This window comes from Eleutherodactylus coqui, unplaced genomic scaffold, assembly GCF_035609145.1.
Source record: "Eleutherodactylus coqui strain aEleCoq1 unplaced genomic scaffold, aEleCoq1.hap1 HAP1_SCAFFOLD_120, whole genome shotgun sequence".
In the NCBI taxonomy this organism is placed as follows: Eukaryota; Metazoa; Chordata; class Amphibia; order Anura; family Eleutherodactylidae; genus Eleutherodactylus; species Eleutherodactylus coqui.
This window is the reverse complement of record NW_027102320.1, coordinates 5355-23028: the sequence shown is the minus strand read 5'-3', so window position 1 is coordinate 23028 and position 17674 is coordinate 5355. Positions and strand designations below refer to the sequence as shown.

At 46.9% G+C, this 17674-nt stretch overlaps 1 protein-coding gene across 1 annotated transcript in view; it reads left to right on the top strand.

Annotated features, from left to right (window-relative positions):
* LOC136601744 (alcohol dehydrogenase 1-like) overlaps positions 1-17061 on the top strand; it is a 30603-nt gene extending 13542 nt beyond the window's left edge. Inside the window, exons 4-8 of the mRNA XM_066588846.1 lie at positions 8962-9049; positions 10127-10346; positions 14237-14497; positions 14667-14802; positions 16892-17061. Of these exons, the coding sequence (XP_066444943.1) occupies positions 8962-9049; positions 10127-10346; positions 14237-14497; positions 14667-14802; positions 16892-17061 (875 nt within the window). The remainder of the gene's footprint in view (positions 1-8961; positions 9050-10126; positions 10347-14236; positions 14498-14666; positions 14803-16891) is intronic.
* Positions 17062-17674: the final 613 nt, after the last annotated feature.

Below are 17674 nucleotides of genomic sequence, written 5' to 3'. Positions count from 1 at the left end.
GGTAAGTCTTGTAATTTGAAGGATTGCTAAACTAATGGTAAAAAATATAAACTCACATAGATTTAATTGCTAAATTAAGCATTGAAAAAGGAGAGGGGTTGAAAGCTGCTTTCACATCTGCGTCAAGATTTCCATTTTCCTGCTTTGGTTGGGGAGCAAAAAAGTGGAATTCCCTGGCCAAACTGGTCTCTCTTATGACGGAACTGAACAGGGCTGAATGGACCCCATTGACTATAATGGGGTTTGTTCAGCTTCTGCACAGCTGCCCGCGATTTTACTGGAAGAAAAGGTGCAGCATGCAGCGCTACTTCGTGCTGCATCTACAACGGAACACCTGAGTGGAGGCTCCAGTGCAGATGTGAACTCCGCATAAAACACACATCAACGGCTATGTACAACTTTTTACAAGTTTTTTGTTGTTGTTGCTCAGTCATGTAAAATGAAACAACTTTGCAAATAGTTTTGATTAAAGATTAGAGATGAGCGAACGTGTTCGTCCGAACTTGATATCCGTGCGGATATTAGGGTGTTCGGGATGTTCGTTATTCGTAACGAACACCATGCGGTGTTCGGGTTACTTTCACTTCCTTCCCTGAGACGTTAGCGCGCTTTTCTGGCCAATTGAAAGACAGGGAAGGCATTACAACTTCCCCCTGCGTCGTTCAAGCCCTATACCACCCCCCTGCAGTGAGTGGCTGGGGAGATCAGGTGTCCGCCTAATATAAAAGTCGGCCCCTCCCGCGGCTAGCCTCAGATGCCTTGTGAGTTAGATGAGGGACAGTGCTGTTTGTACCGGAGCTCCTGTAGGGAAAGAATTGGTAGTTAGTGTAGGCTTCAAGACCCCCAAAGGTCCTTATTAGGGCCACTGATAGCTGTGTGTTGGCTGCTGTTAGCAGTGGCAATTTTTTTTCTTCTCAAAATCGGCTCTGCAGACCGTTGCACCTGGCATTAGGGACAGAAGTGTTGCATAGGCAGGGAGAGTGTTAGGAGTGAGTGTAGCCTTCAAGAACCTCAACGGTCCTTTCTAGGGCCATATTTAACCGTGTGCAGTACTGTGCTGGCTGCTGTTAGCTGTGCTGCATATTTTTTTTCTTCTCAAAATCGCCTCTGCAGAGCATTGCACCCTCCATTGATACTGCAGGGAAAGAATTGTGTAGGCAGGGCCACAACACAGTTATTATTCATTGAATATACGCAGTGCGGCCTTTTGCTTGTAAAACAAGTGAAAAAAATTCTATTTGACCTGCCTCTGTCCGTCCTAAGGGCTGTGGACACGTGTCGGCTGCGTGTGCAACGTTTAAAAATCAGACGCACCCAGCTACGTTTTACTGCTGGCTTCGCCATTTGCTTTCCTTAATTGGGAAAAAAATACCTGCTCTGCCAGAGTTATAATAACTCTGCTACCCTCACGTTCTGTGCCACATTAGCAGGGCCACAGCACAGTTATTAAACTTCTCATGTTCATTGAATATACGCAGTGCTGCCTTTTGGTGGAAAAAAACTGAAAAAAAATCTATTTGTCCTGCCTCTGTCCGTCCTAAGGGCTGTGTGTACGTGTCGGCTGCGTGTGCAACGTTTAAAAATCAGACGCACCCAGCTACGTTTTACTGCTGGCTTCACCATTTGCTTTCCTTAATTGGGAAAAAAATACCAGCTCTGCCAGAGTTATAATAACTCTGCTACCCTCACGTTCTGTGACACATTAGCAGGGCCACAGCACAGTTATTAAACTTAGATTATTCATTCACTAGAGGCAGTGGGGCCTTTCGTTTTCAAAAAAGGGAAAAAATTATATTTGGCCTGCAGTCTTGCGCCAATTTATTTCCTGCCTGTGAAATCAAATCACTGGTAATACAGCATGCTGAGGGGTAGGGGTAGGCCTAGAGGACGTGGACGCGGCCGAGGACGCGGAGGGCCAAGTCAGGGTGTGGGCACAGGCCGAGCTCCTGATCCAGGTGTGTCGCAGCCGACTGCTGCGCGATTAGGAGAGAGGCACGTTTCTGGCGTCCCCACATTCATCGCCCAATTAATGGGTCCACGCGGGAGACGGTTATTAGAAAATGAGCAGTGTGAGCAGGTCCTGTCCTGGATGGCAGAAAGTGCTTCGAGCAACCTATCGTCAACCCGCAGTTCTGCGCCGTCCACTGCTGCAAATCCGAATCCTCTGTCTGCTGCTCCTCCTTCCTCCCAGCCTCCTCACTCCACTACAATGACACCTGCTCAGGAGCGGGAACACTCCCAGGAACTGTTCTCGGGCCCCTGCTTAGATTGGGCAGCAGCGGTTCCTCTCCCACCAGAGGAGTTTATCGTCACTGATGCCCAACCATTCGAAAGTTCCCGGGGTCCGGGGGAAGAGGCTGGGGACTTCCGCCAACTGTCTCAACAACTTTCTGTGGGTGAGGAGGACGATGACGATCAGACACAGTTGTCTTGCAGTGAGGTAGTAGTAAGGGCAGTAAGTCCAAGGGAGCAGCGCACAGAGGATTCGGAGGAAGAGCAGCAGGACGATGAGGTGACTGACCCCACCTGGTGTGCAACGCTTACTCAGGAGGACAGGTCTTCAGAGGGGGAGTCAAGGGCATCAGCAGGGCAGGTTGCAAGAGGCAGTGCGGTGGCCAGGGGTAGAGGCAGGGCCAGACCGAATAATCCACCAACTGTTTCCCAAAGCGCCCCCTCGCGCCTTGCCACCCTGCAGAGGCCGAGGTGCTCTAAGGTCTGGCAGTTTTTCACAGAGACGCCTGACGACCGACGAACAGTGGTGTGCAACCTTTGTCGCGCAAAGCTCAGCCGGGGAGCCAACACCAACAGCCTCACCACCACCACCATGCGCAGACATATGATGGCCAAGCACCCCACAAGGTGGGATGAAGGCCGTTCAGCGCCTCCGGTTTGCACCCCTGCCTCTCCCCCTGTGCCCCAACCTGCCACTGAGATGCAACCCCCCTCTCAGGACACAGGCACTACCGCCTCATGGCCTGCACCCACACCCTCATCTCCGCTGTCCTCGGCCCCATCCAGCAGTGTAGTTCACCGCACCGTCCAGCCGTCGCTTGCGCAACTGTTGGAGCGCAAGTACGCCGCCACGCACCCGCACGCTCAAACGTTAACCGTCCGCATAGCAAAATTCATCAGCCTTGAGATGCTGCCGTATAGGCTTGTGGAAATGGAGTCCTTCAAAAGTATCATGGAGGCGACGGCCCCGCGCTACTCAGTTCCCAGTCGCCACTACTTTTCCCGATGTGCCGTCCCAGCCCTGCACGACCACGTCTCCCGCAACATTGTACGCGCCCTCACCAACGCGGTTACTGCCACGGTCCACTTAACAACGGACACGTGGACAAGCACAGGCGGGCAGGGCTACTACATCTCCCTGACGGCACATTGGGTGAATTTAGTGGAGGCTGGGACAGAGTCAGAGCCTGGGACCGCTCACGTCCTACCCACCCCCAGAATTGCAGGCCCCAGCTCGGTGGTGGTATCTGCGGAGGTGTATGCTTCCTCCACTAAAGCACCCTCCTCCTCCTCCTCCTCCTCTGTCTCGCAATCAAGATGTGTTAGCAGCAGCATGTCGCCAGCAGTCGGTGTCGCGCGGTGTGGCAGCACAGCGGTGGGCAAGCGTCAGCAGGCCGTGCTGAAACTACTCAGCTTAGGCGATAAGAGGCACACGGCCCACGAACTGCTGCAGGGTCTGACACAGCAGACCGACCGCTGGCTTGCGCCGCTGAGCCTTCAACCAGGCATGGTCGTGTGTGACAACGGCCGTAACCTGGTGGCGGCTCTGCAGCTCGGCAGCCTCACGCACGTGCCATGCCTGGCCCACGTCTTTAATTTGGTGGTTCAGCGCTTTCTGAAAAGCTACCCACGCTTGTCAGACCTGCTCGTAAAGGCGCGCCGGCTCTGCGCACATTTCCGCAAGTCCCACACGGACGCTGCCACCCTGCGCACCCTGCAACATCACTTTAAGCTGCCAGTGCACCGACTGCTGTGCGACGTGCCCACACGGTGGAACTCTACGCTCCACATGTTGGCCAGGCTCTATGAACAGCGTAGAGCTATAGTCGAATACCAACTCCAACATGGGCGGCGCAGTGGGAGTCAGCCTCCTCAATTCCTTTCAGAAGAGTGGGCCTGGTTGGCAGACATCTGCCATGTCCTTGGTAATTTTGAGGAGTCTACCCAGGTGGTGAGCGGCGATGCTACAATCATTAGCGTCACCATTTCTCTGCTATGCATCTTGAGAAATTCCCTGCAAACCATAAAGGCAGCTGCTTTGCGCTCGGAAACGGGGGCGGTGGAAGACAGTATGCCGCTGGATAGTCAGGGCACCCTCCTGTCTATTTCTCAGCGCGTACAGGAGGAGGAGGAGCATGAGGAGGATGAGGAGGAGGGGGAAGAGACAGCTTGGCCCGCTGCTGACGGTACACCGGCTGATTGCCTGTCATCCTTTCAGCGTGTATGGCCTGAGGAGGAGGAGGAGGAGGAGGATCCTGGCAGTGATCTTCGTAGTGAAGACAGCCATGTGTTGCGTACAGGTACCCTGGCACACATGGCTGACTTCATGTTAGGATGCCTTTCTCGTGACCCTCACGTTGCACGCATTCTGGCCACGACGGATTACTGGGTGTACACACTGCTCGACCCACGCTATAAGGAGAACCTGCCCACTCTCATTCCCGAAGAGGAAAGGGGTTCGAGAGTGTTGCTATACCACAGGACCCTTGCGTACAAGCTGATGGTAAAATTCCCAGCCGACAGCGCTAGTGGCAGAAGGCGCAGTACCGAGGGCAAGGTAGCAGGGGAGGTGCGGAGATCGAGCAGCATGTACATCCCAGGCAGTGCAACAGTCTTTAAGGGCCTGGCCAGCTTTATGGCTCCCCACCAAGACTGTGTCACCGCTCCCCAGTCAAGGCTGAGTCGGCGGGAGCACTGTAAAAGGATGGTGAGGGAGTACGTAGCCGATCGCACGACCATCCTCGGTGACGCCTCTGCCCCCTACAACTACTGGGTGTCGAAGCTGGACACGTGGCCTGAACTAGCGCTGTATGCCCTGGAGGTGCTTGCTTGTCCTGCGGCTAGCGTCTTGTCGGAGAGGGTGTTTAGTGCGGCTGGGGGAATCATCACAGATAAGCGTAGCCGCTTGTCAACCGACAGTGCCGACAGGCTAACACTCATCAAGATGAACAAAGGCTGGATTTCCCCAGACTTCTGTTCTCCACCAGCGGACAGCAGCGATACGTAAGCAATACGTAGGCTGCACCCGCGGATGGAAGCTACGTTCTCTCTCACCATCCAAAACGGGGACATTTCTGCTTCATCAATCTGTGTCTAATATTCCTCCTCCTCCTCCTGCTCCTCCTCCTGAAACCTCACGTAATCACGCTGAACGGGCAATTTTTCTTAGGGCCACAAGGCTCACTCAAATAATTTTTCTGAACAATTTATATAAGTTTCAATGCGCTTAAAAGCGTTGGAACTTTAACTTGAACCAATTTTTCGTTACACTGGGCTGCCTCCAGGCCTAGTTACCACTTAAGCCACATTAACCAAAGCGATTCACCTGCCATCTTGGTTGGGCATGGCCAATTTTTACTGAGGTACATTAGTACTGTTGGTACACCAATTTTTTGGGGCCCTCACCTACAGTGTAATCATAGCAATTTGTATGTTCTTCGCCTGCACTCATGGTACAGAAAGGTGTGTGGGGTTGGCCTACACTTTAGCTACATAAATGTAACTTGGGCCTTGGCTATACTAAGGCTACTGAAATGGAACTAAGACTGCGCTCCCACTATACTGCTGCTTCAGAATTGTTACTGGGGCCTGTCTTGAGTGCTACTATTGCTGACATGGAACGAAGACTGCGCTCCCGCTATACTGCTACTTCGGAATTGTTACTGGGGCCTGTCTTGAGTGCTACTATTGCTGACATGGAACGAAGACTGCGCTCCCGCTATACTGCTGCTTCGGAATTGTTACTGGGGCCTGTCTTGAGTGCTACTATTGCTGACATGGAACGAAGACTGCACTCCCGCTATACTGCTGCTTCGGAATTGTTACTGGGGCCTGTCTTGAGTGCTACTATTGCTGACATGGAACGAAGACTGCGCTCCCGCTATACTGCTGCTTCGGAATTGTTACTGGGGCCTGTCTTGAGTGCTACTATTGCTGACATGGAACGAAGACTGCGCTCCTCCTATAATGCTGCTACTGATATGTTAGTGGGGCCTGTCCTAATGCTACGGCTGAAATGTTACGAATTCTGGGCTCTGCCTATACCGCTGCTAATGGTATGTCTCTGGGGTGTGAAAACAGAGGCTTCCCAAAGACATGATGGCGGCGAGGCCATTTCCCACCAACGCGATTACTGTTAAGGTGCATATAACCACGGACACGTGGAGAGGACACGTAGTGCCTCAAAAACATCCCCCTCCTCCTCCAACAGGGAAAACATTCTTGGCAAATGCCTTTGCATTGGTTCGTCTGGTGGCAGTCCAAGAATTTCACCTTTACCGACACAACAAGAGAGCCCCCACACCATCCCCCCGCCACGGCCCACTTAATCCTGGCCGCATTCCGAAAACCAACAAAATACAACCGTGCTACTAGGTCCGCAGTCACCACCACATTACCACCAACGCGGTTACTGTTAAGGTGCATATAACCACGGACACGTGGAGAGGACACGTAGTGCCTCAAAAACATCCCCCTCCTCCTCCAACAGGGAAAACATTCTTGGCAAATGCCTTTGCATTGGTTCGTCTGGTGGCAGTCCAAGAATTTCACCTTTACCGACACAACAAGAGAGCCCCCACACCATCCCCCCGCCACGGCACACTTAATCCTGGCCGCATTCCGAAAACCAACAAAATACAACCGTGCTACTAGGTCCGCAGTCACCACCACATTACCACCAACGCGGTTACTGTTAAGGTGCATATAACCACGGACACGTGGAGAGGACACGTAGTGCCTCAAAAACATCCCCCTCCTCCTCCAACAGGGAAAACATTCTTGGCAAATGCCTTTGCATTGGTTCGTCTGGTGGCAGTCCAAGAATTTCACCTTTACCGACACAACAAGAGAGCCCCCACACCATCCCCCCGCCACGGCCCACTTAATCCTGGCCGCATTCCGAAAACCAACAAAATACAACCGTGCTACTAGGTCCGCAGTCACCACCACATTACCACCAACGCGGTTACTGTTAAGGTGCATATAACCACGGACACGTGGAGAGGACACGTAGTGCCTCAAAAACATCCCCCTCCTCCTCCAACAGGGAAAACATTCTTGGCAAATGCCTTTGCATTGGTTCGTCTGGTGGCAGTCCAAGAATTTCACCTTTACCGACACAACAAGAGAGCCCCCACACCATCCCCCCGCCACGGCCCACTTAATCCTGGCCGCATTCCGAAAACCAACAAAATACAACCGTGCTACTAGGTCCGCAGTCACCACCACATTACCACCAACGCGGTTACTGTTAAGGTACATATTACCAGTCTGACTGGGGCATGCAGACACCTTGACAGAATGAATAGTGTGTGGCACATAGGTTCCCCATTGCTATGCCCACGTGTGCAGCTCCTGATGGCGGTGGCACAGGATTATATTTCTCATTGCTTCTGTACAGCATTGTGGGCTATCGTCCCACCCCTTTTAAAGAGGGTCGCTGCCTAGCCGTGCCAACCCTCTGCAGTGTGTGCCTGCGGTTCCTTCTCATGGCAGACGCACTTCTAAATAGACATGAGGGTGGTGTGGCATGAGGGCAGCTGAAGGCTGCGCAGGGACACTTTGGTGTGCGCTGTGGGGGGGAGGGGGGGCGGTTGGTCAGCATGTAACCCAGGAGAAGTGGCAGCGGAGTGTCATCCAGGCAGTGATTGTGCTTTGTTGTAGCTAGTGTGGTGCTTAGCAAAGGTATGCCATGCTAATGAGGGCTTTTCAGAAGTAAAAGTTGTTGGGAGGGGGGGGGGCCCACTCTTGCCGGTATTGTGGCTTAATAGTGGGACCTGTGAGCTTGAGATGCAGCCCAACATGTAGCCCCTCGCCTGCCCTATCCGTTTCTGTGTCATTCCCATCACTTTCTTGAATTGCCCAGATTTTCACACATGAAAACCTTAGCGAGCATCGGCGAAATACAAAAATGCTCTGGTCGCCCATTGACTTCAATGTGGTTTGTTGTTCGAAACGAACCCTCGAACATCGCGGGAAGTTCGTTTCGAATAACGAACACCTGAACATTTTGGTGTTCGCTCATCTCTATTAAAGATGCCTTACCATTTATTGTCTAGAGCTCCTATGTCGACTTGGGCATCTCCATAGTTAGACTATAACACAAATCCTGAATACTCCAATCCTGCAGTTATACTCTTTTCAATCTGTTCCCTACCTTTTATTAAAATGCATTCAGTAGCAATTCATTGATTTAAGTGATCTCGTTCTCTATGACTGCCAGCTATTCTGCATACATGCTCATACAGGGTTGGCTGACATCATGGAGCAGGACCACTTTATACTAATTCTTTTCCCACAAGACTATACATTAGTCTGGCTGGCTCCTCCTGCTCATTAATATTACCCCTGCAGATAGACATGGCAGTTTCCCTTTAAATGTCAAAATAGTCCAAGGACTTGAGTGTCCATGTATAAGTGTTTGTATACTAAACAGTACATTAAGGGCTCAGTCAGATGGGCATTTCTTACATGCGTTTATTCGTGCGTAAAAAAGATCGCACTGCGCGCGTAAAAAAAACTGCGTGACCACGTCCATTGTCAAATATGTGCTATTTTTGAAGGTGTGAATTTTATGTGCATGTAAGAATTGGACATGTGACCGCTGCCATTGAAAAGCATCGGTTCTATATAGATGCAGATCGCAAACGCAAATAACATGTGCACATAAAAACGCCCGTCTGACTGAGCCCTAACAATATATTCATTTTCACATTGTATTTCTTACAGGAGACAAAGTCATACCATTGTTTGTTCCTCAATGTGGATCATGCAGATGTTGTACAAATCCAGACAGTAATCTGTGCTACAAAAATGAGTAAGTATTTATGTAATCTCATAATTTCAGGTTCTCTTAACCCCAGGGCTACAGATATAATGAATCAAAAGCAACACTTGTACCCCAAATCTGGTGCTTCAGAGGACCTTCAGATACAAGAATCCAGTATTCTAAATATCACTTGGCATGTGAGGCTCTGAAACCCCAAGTCAATATTCATCCTAGATGCAATTTAGAAATTAGAGTCAAAATCGGTGGCAGAAATATCAAACCTTCGATATGCAGATGACACCACCCTGCTTGCAGAAAGTGAAAGGGTCCTGAAATACCTTATCCAACGACTGCAAAAGGAAAGTGAACGCATGGGACTGTACCTCAACAGGAAAAAAACTAAAGTCATGACCGCGGTAGGCTACAGTACAGTGAACATAAAAATTAAGAACAAAGAAGTTGAGTCGGTCCAATATTTCGTCTTCCTTGGATCCAAAATTGATTGCAATAGGCAATCTGGACCGGAGATCAATAGACGGAAAATATCACTAGAGATCAAAATCAAACAGCAGCTATCTTTCTTTGGACACGTGATGCGCGCTAACTCACTGGAAACAGTATTGATATTTGGCAGTGGAAAGTTAGTGGAAAGAGAAGATCAAAACAACAAAGAACAAGATGGCTAAATACAATCAAGGCCACCACCAACATGTCAATTGCAGTACTGAAAGAAGCAGTGAAAGATAGGAATGTGTGGAGAACATTGATCCATAGAGTGACCAAAGGTCCAATGCGACTAAATGGATAATCATCATCATCAACATTTCTAATTCTCTGGAGAATCCTGCAACACTTTAATGGCTTGTCCCACTTCCCACTGTTTTGCTGCAGGCCTGGGTTGTTACTGTACACTATGTTCCATTAAAGTGAATGGGACTCAGCCTGCAATACCATCGTAGGCTGCTGCACAATGTATGGAACTGTCTACTTTCTGTAGCAAAAGAGCTATATATGAAACAACCTCTTTAATCTAGTTTAAATTAAGTAGATAATTCTATAACAGTGACAAACCTAATAATATAGAAGGTTTCCAGTTAATGATTTTCTTCCATTTCTTTAAAATAGCATTGGGAAATACAGTGGATTGCTATTGGATAACACTACTAGATTTACCTGCAAGGGGAAACCTGTTTATAACTTCATCAGTACCAGCACTTTTACGGAGTACACAGTGGTTGATGAAATTGCAGTTGCTAAAATACATCCGGATGCACCTCTGGATAAGGTCTGGCTCATTGGCTGTGGATTCTCTACTGGATATGGGTCAGCTGTAAAAACTGCTAAGGTAATATCTAGGTCTGATATATAACAATTTTCAGTGCCTTTTTGATTGAAGCTTCATTTTTATGGCAGCTAATGACAAACTGTATAAGTACTGGTATCACTGACAATCACTTTGCATTTAAATTTGTATACTAATATATTTTATGTTTAATTACTTTTTTATTATTTTTCAAGCACAATTTCTACCTTTTATTATTAATAATAATAATAATATACAAACTGCACATTATGCTGCTACTCCCAATTCTGTGACTGTTGCTGCCACATGTGCCCCTATCACTGTACCTGCAGTGACCCCAAATACTGTACTTCAGAAATAATGCTGTCATAACTACAATTATCCCCATAAAAATAATGCCACACAGAAAGTAGCCTTAAAATAATAGTGCCAAGCACAATGCCCCATATTGTGCCCCAGCGGTTAGAATAGTACATCAAACAGTAAAAAGTGCCTTGCAGTGTGTCTTTTCCTGGGCAATAGTTCCCCTACTCAGTGTAGAGATCTGCCTTGTGTTTTGTATTTTCGCTGTGTTTGTATCTCTGGGTGTGCTGTATTGTTATTGTTTCTATTTCTGTAGCCTTTTATGTCTGTTTTGTTGGCTGCAGTGGATCACGAGTGTCAGGATGTCTTGGACACTCCAGCACCATAAAATGGATGCACATTAGATAGGCATAGTCCACGCCAAGAGTTGTCGCAGCGAGAACTTGGCTGCCAGCTGGGTGCTGTAATATGCCCTCTGGCACAGCCTTCTGTTTTGGCATCTGGCCTGCAGAGAGAGCCCACAGAGGAAGATGTGCAAATTGTGGGTTACCTCCCAAGCTGTCACGACTGATGGATACTTGCCCTCAGACATCAGTGGTTAGCCATGTGTTCTACCACCACGTGCCCTCCTTTGAAAAAGCAAGCAAGTCAATTGTGGACTCTGTCTGGATTTGTCCTTGGACTCTAAGGGTTAATTTTAAGACTGCCAGTATTACTGTGAACTGACTCCTACAAAATGTTGAAGATAGCATACCTCTGATCATTTGAAAGCTGGTTGACAATTCATACTGTTCGGTTAACAATTAATAAACCATTGAAGCAACATGTCTGTCCCAGCCTCTGTTATGTACCACAAGCCTTTGTCCCTTCTCCTGCAGACCTGTGATCTGGCTCACTTAACAAATTATAGCCCAGTAGCTGAACCATCCCTCTGGGAGGAGAGGAGCCCCCCTCTGCAGTTGGTGGCATATACCTGCCACCAAGACATGGGCCAGGGTGGAAGTAAGCCCCTTTCCTCAGAGCTGTTGGAGGGCCCCAATACCACCCAGGGCTCCCAGTTTTACCCACATTAAGAATTAGTGCTCTGACTTAATAATAATAATTCCCCCTAGTATGACCCTCTCTTAATGCTGCCCCCAAAATACAAATGGTGCCCCCATTAAAAATAATAATAAAATTGTTCACCTAGACCCTTTTCTACAATAAATGGAGCTCATACGCTTTATGCGTGCAGCTTAGGAGAATGCTGCACACCTTCATGTGGTTCTCATAAGCTGCAAGCCTGAAAAGGCATATGAGAGAGGATGGCAGAGCAAGGAGCTAATAGCTCTTTTCTCTGCCACAGTGTTCAATTGAATTTGCATCCAAAGGATGCAGTTGAAAGTGCAGTTACCTGGGTACTGTCTAAGATGTGGGGCTTACGCCCAAAATCCCCTCTTCCAGTGATGCCCCTGGCATATCCTAAAGCTAGTCAAAAACATTAGAGAAAAGTTGAGTGGAACTGCCTAAGGCTTGGGTGGTATTAGTGTATCTTGACGCCACAAGGAACTAGGGGTTTGACAGGGATAAGGCCCCTGTCACGCCCCCAGCTCCCGATTGGTTAAAGCGTACAACATCCTAGCAGCAGTGTGTGCATAGCTGCGGCAACACAGCTATGCCCACAATGAAGCACGGACTGTCACCGCTGTCTTCCGCGGAAATTCAGAGGGATAACTCACTGGCACACCCCGACGGATGAGCCCTCTGTCCTGGTCCACCACCTGTCACACAGCATGCCTTTCAGTCCTCCGTCCCGTACAGCAGCTGACAATTTCCTCCTTCCTGGCTGAACAGGGGACGCTGTTCCCCCACTGCGGCTACCTGCTGCAAGCATTCCAGGGCCTGTGTGCTCTCATAAGGCTGCACCACCTCGCACAAGCAATTGGCCATCGTTGGGCCCTGCTCAGATGTTGCTGATGCGGTTCCGCTGCGCACTGGCATCCCATTACTGCCTCTGCAGGAGTGTGCGTCCGGACGGTTGTCACAGTGCCTTTCCGGTGCTGTGAGGCCTTCCCTGCTGCGGCCGCCATGAGTGACATGCTGGGGTCCACAAGTGTCCTGCAGTAGAAGGCCCTGAGAATGTTTCGGCGCTGGCGGTCACAATCCTCCGGCCTGCTCTGACAGTGCCTCCCCCCACCGCGGTGTGGCCAGAATCAGTAAGTTACATGGGGGCCGCACTAGTAGGCTGCAGGACAAGCGACTTCACGGGTCTATCGCCTCACTGCCTACTAAGCTTGTCCTGCAGATGCTGTATGGCTTTTTTAAACACTTTTCATAGCCTTACAGGACCTGCTGCCTTGCAAGCTGTCGAACCAATTAGCTTCAGGGGGCGTCACCCACCGTCAGTCTTGACTCCACCAGGACATCCTGGTGGCGTCAAGATACACTAATACCGGCTTGGGCTACATGGCAAAGTTGGCAGATATACATGTTGCAATTATACCTATTGTAGTATACTGATGCTACTGTACATCGCAGCTTCATGTACGTTAATGGGACGTGGCCATTCACAAGAAATCTAGCAGGTTTGAATATCTTTCGAATGTCAAATCCTGACAATTCACAAGTTGCAACGAGGCCATATTCACTAGTTTATGAACAAGCTTCCTTATTGTTTATGGGCCTCTATGTACAAGACACCTGTACCCTACATGCTAACAATTCTAATGTTTTCCTTGTTTAGTAGTAGAAATAGTTTCTTTGCATTTCACTTGGTACATGCCAGTGTCTTGAATAATCTGCTGCTAATAGGTAGCGGAAACATTCTAGATTCATAACCTGCCGGTAGCAGATTATTCGAGATGGTGCCCAGGACCTCAGCATGTCTGTCAGCTTTGGCAAAGCATTTCTAGAGCATCTCTCCCTGTGTTCTCTCTCTCTTTTTAATGGAAGATTTATTTTTTTTTTAATTACTTAACTTATTAACCCCTTTAAAGGACAGAGCAGTTCTCTTTTAACCTATCAGTGGCATTTATAAATGGTAGATGAAACTTCGCTGTGCTGTCACCTGACAGCATTACGAAACACTGTTTGAATTTAATTTTTTTTTCCATTACCCACTTGTAAAAGTTACCGGTAATCAATAGTTTATATGTACTTCTAAATGTTTTTTTTTACAAAAGGGACTCGTCCTGCAGAAAAAATAAAAAGCCCTCTTTTCGCTACATTGATGGAACATGATAGCTTTTGAAATGCAGTAACAATTTTTTTTCCCCATGAAATCATTAAATGTTCTATCATTGCGCAATAGTAGTATATAGAACAAAGAACATGTAATTTAAGCCGCATGGTGAACACTGTAAATCTAAAACCCACAATTGTGATTTTTCACATTCCAATGGGAGAGGGTTACAGTACCACTGTGGGTCACTGAGCAAACAATAGTGTTGTGAAGGAGCTGCGGCGTGACGAAAGACTTGCATCAGCTGATCAGTAAGGTGCCTGATGTTGGAGACAGGCTGATGTAGTGTAGGTAACTCATCCAGAGGATAGATCATCAATATTTACAGGACTGGAAAATCACTTTAATACTTTGGCTTTTCATATTTCCAATAGTTGATGCAACATTTCTACTGTTTCACGTATTACAGGTTAAACCCGGCTCTTCCTGCGTAGTATTTGGTCTGGGAGGAGTTGGCTTGTCTGTGATTATTGGATGTAAAGTAGCTGGTGCAGCCAAGATTATTGCAGTTGATGTAAACCCTGACAAGTTTGCAAAAGCCAAAGAGTTTGGAGCCACTGAATGTATCAACCCCAAAGATTACGACCGACCTATCCATGAAGTGTTGGCAGAGATGACTGATGGCGGAGTAGACTATGCCTTTGAGGTTATTGGAAACACTGGAATCATGGTACGTGGACGACAAAAACATTTTTAATATCGTAAATTATGAAACAATAAATGCCAGCCATCTCTCTTAGAAAATCAGGGTCCCAGTTCAATCTTAGCAGAACTGTAACCATACAAGTCATAGTGAGTTGTTCTTTATTTTATTATGCTTTTTTGTGTTTTTCCATTAGACATCTGCTCTTAAATCCAGTTTCTTTTGCGGTGGAAAAACTGTGATTGTAGGTTTAGCTCCTTCGAATGCTACCATGACATTTGATCCAATGCTAATGCTGACCGGGCGAATTCTGTGTGGAGCTGTCTTTGGAGGTAATACATTATATAGAACTTTTTGAGCTCCGGCATTAGAACGTGTGTAAAGGCTGTGCCATTAGTGGTGATTCTCATTTGTATTGTACAACGCAGAGGTAGTTAACTACATTGTATAACAGTCAACTTACTTGAGCCTGCCATCAGGTGAATTTCTGAGTAAATCAAGGTGAATTTGAGTCAAATGAAGCACATTGAAGTTACTAAATTAAGAACATCATGTAGCTCACATTAGTTTAAACGAGGCACATTGGGGTTACTAACGTACATCTGCCTCATTGCTAATGCTACTGTGAGGCAAATTGGAGTTTGTGATATTACACACATGAAGATTATATGAGACACAGAGGGAAATTTAAGCCTGGCATTTCCAGCCCTGGGCTTAGTACAGTTCTCCGTGATGTATCATGCATTGAATACACACATTTACATTTACATTTCTGGTATAATTTACACCAGTTTTTGGTTAAAATTATACATAAATTTGTCGATCCAGGGTGGCCATGACCCCTTCTGACAAGCCCCGTGCACTTAAAAATGTCGCGGCACAGAAACAAGAAAAGTCACAATTCTTTACTCGAAAACCTGTTTGCACAAAAATCTGTGCCTTTTTTTGCCAAAAACTAGTAAAATAGTTTGGTAAATGTGCCCCATAGATTTAAATGGCCACATTTATAGTAAAGTATTCCCTTATAGTAAGTATTCCCATTTACCTTACATCAGTGTTACTAAAGTAAAAAATATGTAAGTACTACCGTGTTTCCCTGAAAATAAGACACCGTCTTATATTAATTTTGGTCCCAAAAGAGGCACTAGGTCTTATTTTTGGGAGATGTTTTATTATACTTAACTAGCAGGATTGATCAAGGTCCCTTCCGCTGCTCTCCACAGTCACGACGCACTTCTCATAGTCCTCGGCTACTCATACAACATCACTTCATGGTTACGGGATTCATAAATCTCGCCTTCAGGAAGCGATCGCTGTGATTGGTTGAGCAGTGGTTGAAGAACCAATCAATGCAGCGCTGGATGAACCAATACAGTGGCTGTGATTGGTTTATCCAATGCTGCATTGATAGGCTGAGCAGCGGTGGAAGAACCAATAAACAGCCATCGCGTTGTAGAAGTGGGATTTATGAATTGGCTGAGCCACAACCAATCACAACCATTGCATTGGTTTATCCAGTGCTGCATTGATTAACTGAGCAGCAGTCAAAGAACCAATCACAGCCATCGCTTCCTGGAGGTGGGATTTATGAATCCCATAACCAGGAAGTGATGCTGTACAAACTGCCAAAGTAACTTCGCCAAACCTCTAGAGAGCAACGGGAGAGATCTGTACAAAGCCTGCTAGATAATGCATTCTTTTTTTTTTTTTTGCATGTAGAGTAACTAGGACTTATTTTTGGGGTAAAGCTTATTTTTGGAGAAACAGGGTAAGATGTTAACTCAATGCGCCTTACATTAGTGACCCTCTGCTTTTTATCTTAATCCTTTAATATGCCTGCAGCTAGTACACTGTACAGCAGAGACAGATAGGAGCACAGACCAGATGGGGAAAGTACCAGATGGAATGTGATAGGTCATCCTTGTCTGCCTTGTCAATTACCCTCTTCCTCATTTTCCTCCATACTTTCTCTCTCCTTCCTCACTCCCTCTATCAATTGGTGGCAGTGGTCAGACACTCACAAAGTGGAGGAGGAATGTCTGTTGGCTGTCCTCAGGAAGTCGTGAAGGTGCGCGTCTGCACAGGTTAAAGAAAACACTGTTAAAAAAAAAAAGCAATTCCACCATTATATGTTGCATTCGTTTTTAATTTTGAATATCATGCAGTAAAAATGATAATTAATAGTGATCTTTTTATATAGCAACGACCTTAACCACAGGACTTTACAAACCAGCGGGTACATGTACAGACTGAATAAGGCATTACATACAGTGTTACTAATAAGTAGTCTGATGAATAGGAGTGAGGGCCCTCCTCAGCAAGAGGTTAGGATCTATGAGGAATAAGGGGTGACACACCTGATGCACTTTTTGTCAACGGCTTCATCTGGACTGTGAATAATAATTTTGTTTGTTGGGAAAGGTTGGAAGAGTAAAGATGATGTGCCAAAACTTGTGGAGGACTATATGAATAAGAAATTTGAGCTTGATGGGCTGATAACTCACAAATTACCACTTGAGAAGATCAATGAAGGATTTGAACTTCTGCGCAAGGGAGAGAGGTATGCTTTAAGTCTTAAAATAAATTTGTAAACTACTATATCTAAAAATTATATTTATATTTAAAGTGATTTTGTCAAAGCTTAATTTTAAATTGTCCACTTTTAGCACAGCCTAAGATATGATCCAGCATTCAAATTGCATACTTTATTTTTGCTGCTGAGCTCACCTTGTGTCCATTTGTTTACATGTGCAATAATGGCAGTGCAGCACTTCCACCTCTGGCCAGCGGCGTCAATTCCTATGAGTAGTACCTCTAGCACTGGAGCACTGCTACCGCATCTCAGAGCACTGATTCCGCCCATTTCGCCACGCTATAATATAAAGTCTAGTCTCACCTACTTCACTTCAGCCCATACTTATTGAGACTCCAGCCTCCTATAGCCATTCATACTGTAGATTCAACTTCTGGAGCGCATGCATTCGAGCTGCACGATTCTGCGCATGCCCACTGAGTCTGAATCTAAAGCTGTGCTTGGTAGCACTTCCTCATGAAGGTCTGACGTGGTGCAGTGTCCAAGAGTCCCTCTTTCCCAGACTCTATCGGTAGCAGAAAATGAACAGTTGGACATTTCAGGCTCAACACCCTTTATCAAGCATATTCAGGAACTTCAAGTATTGAAGGTTATTGATTTTAAAAAATTTG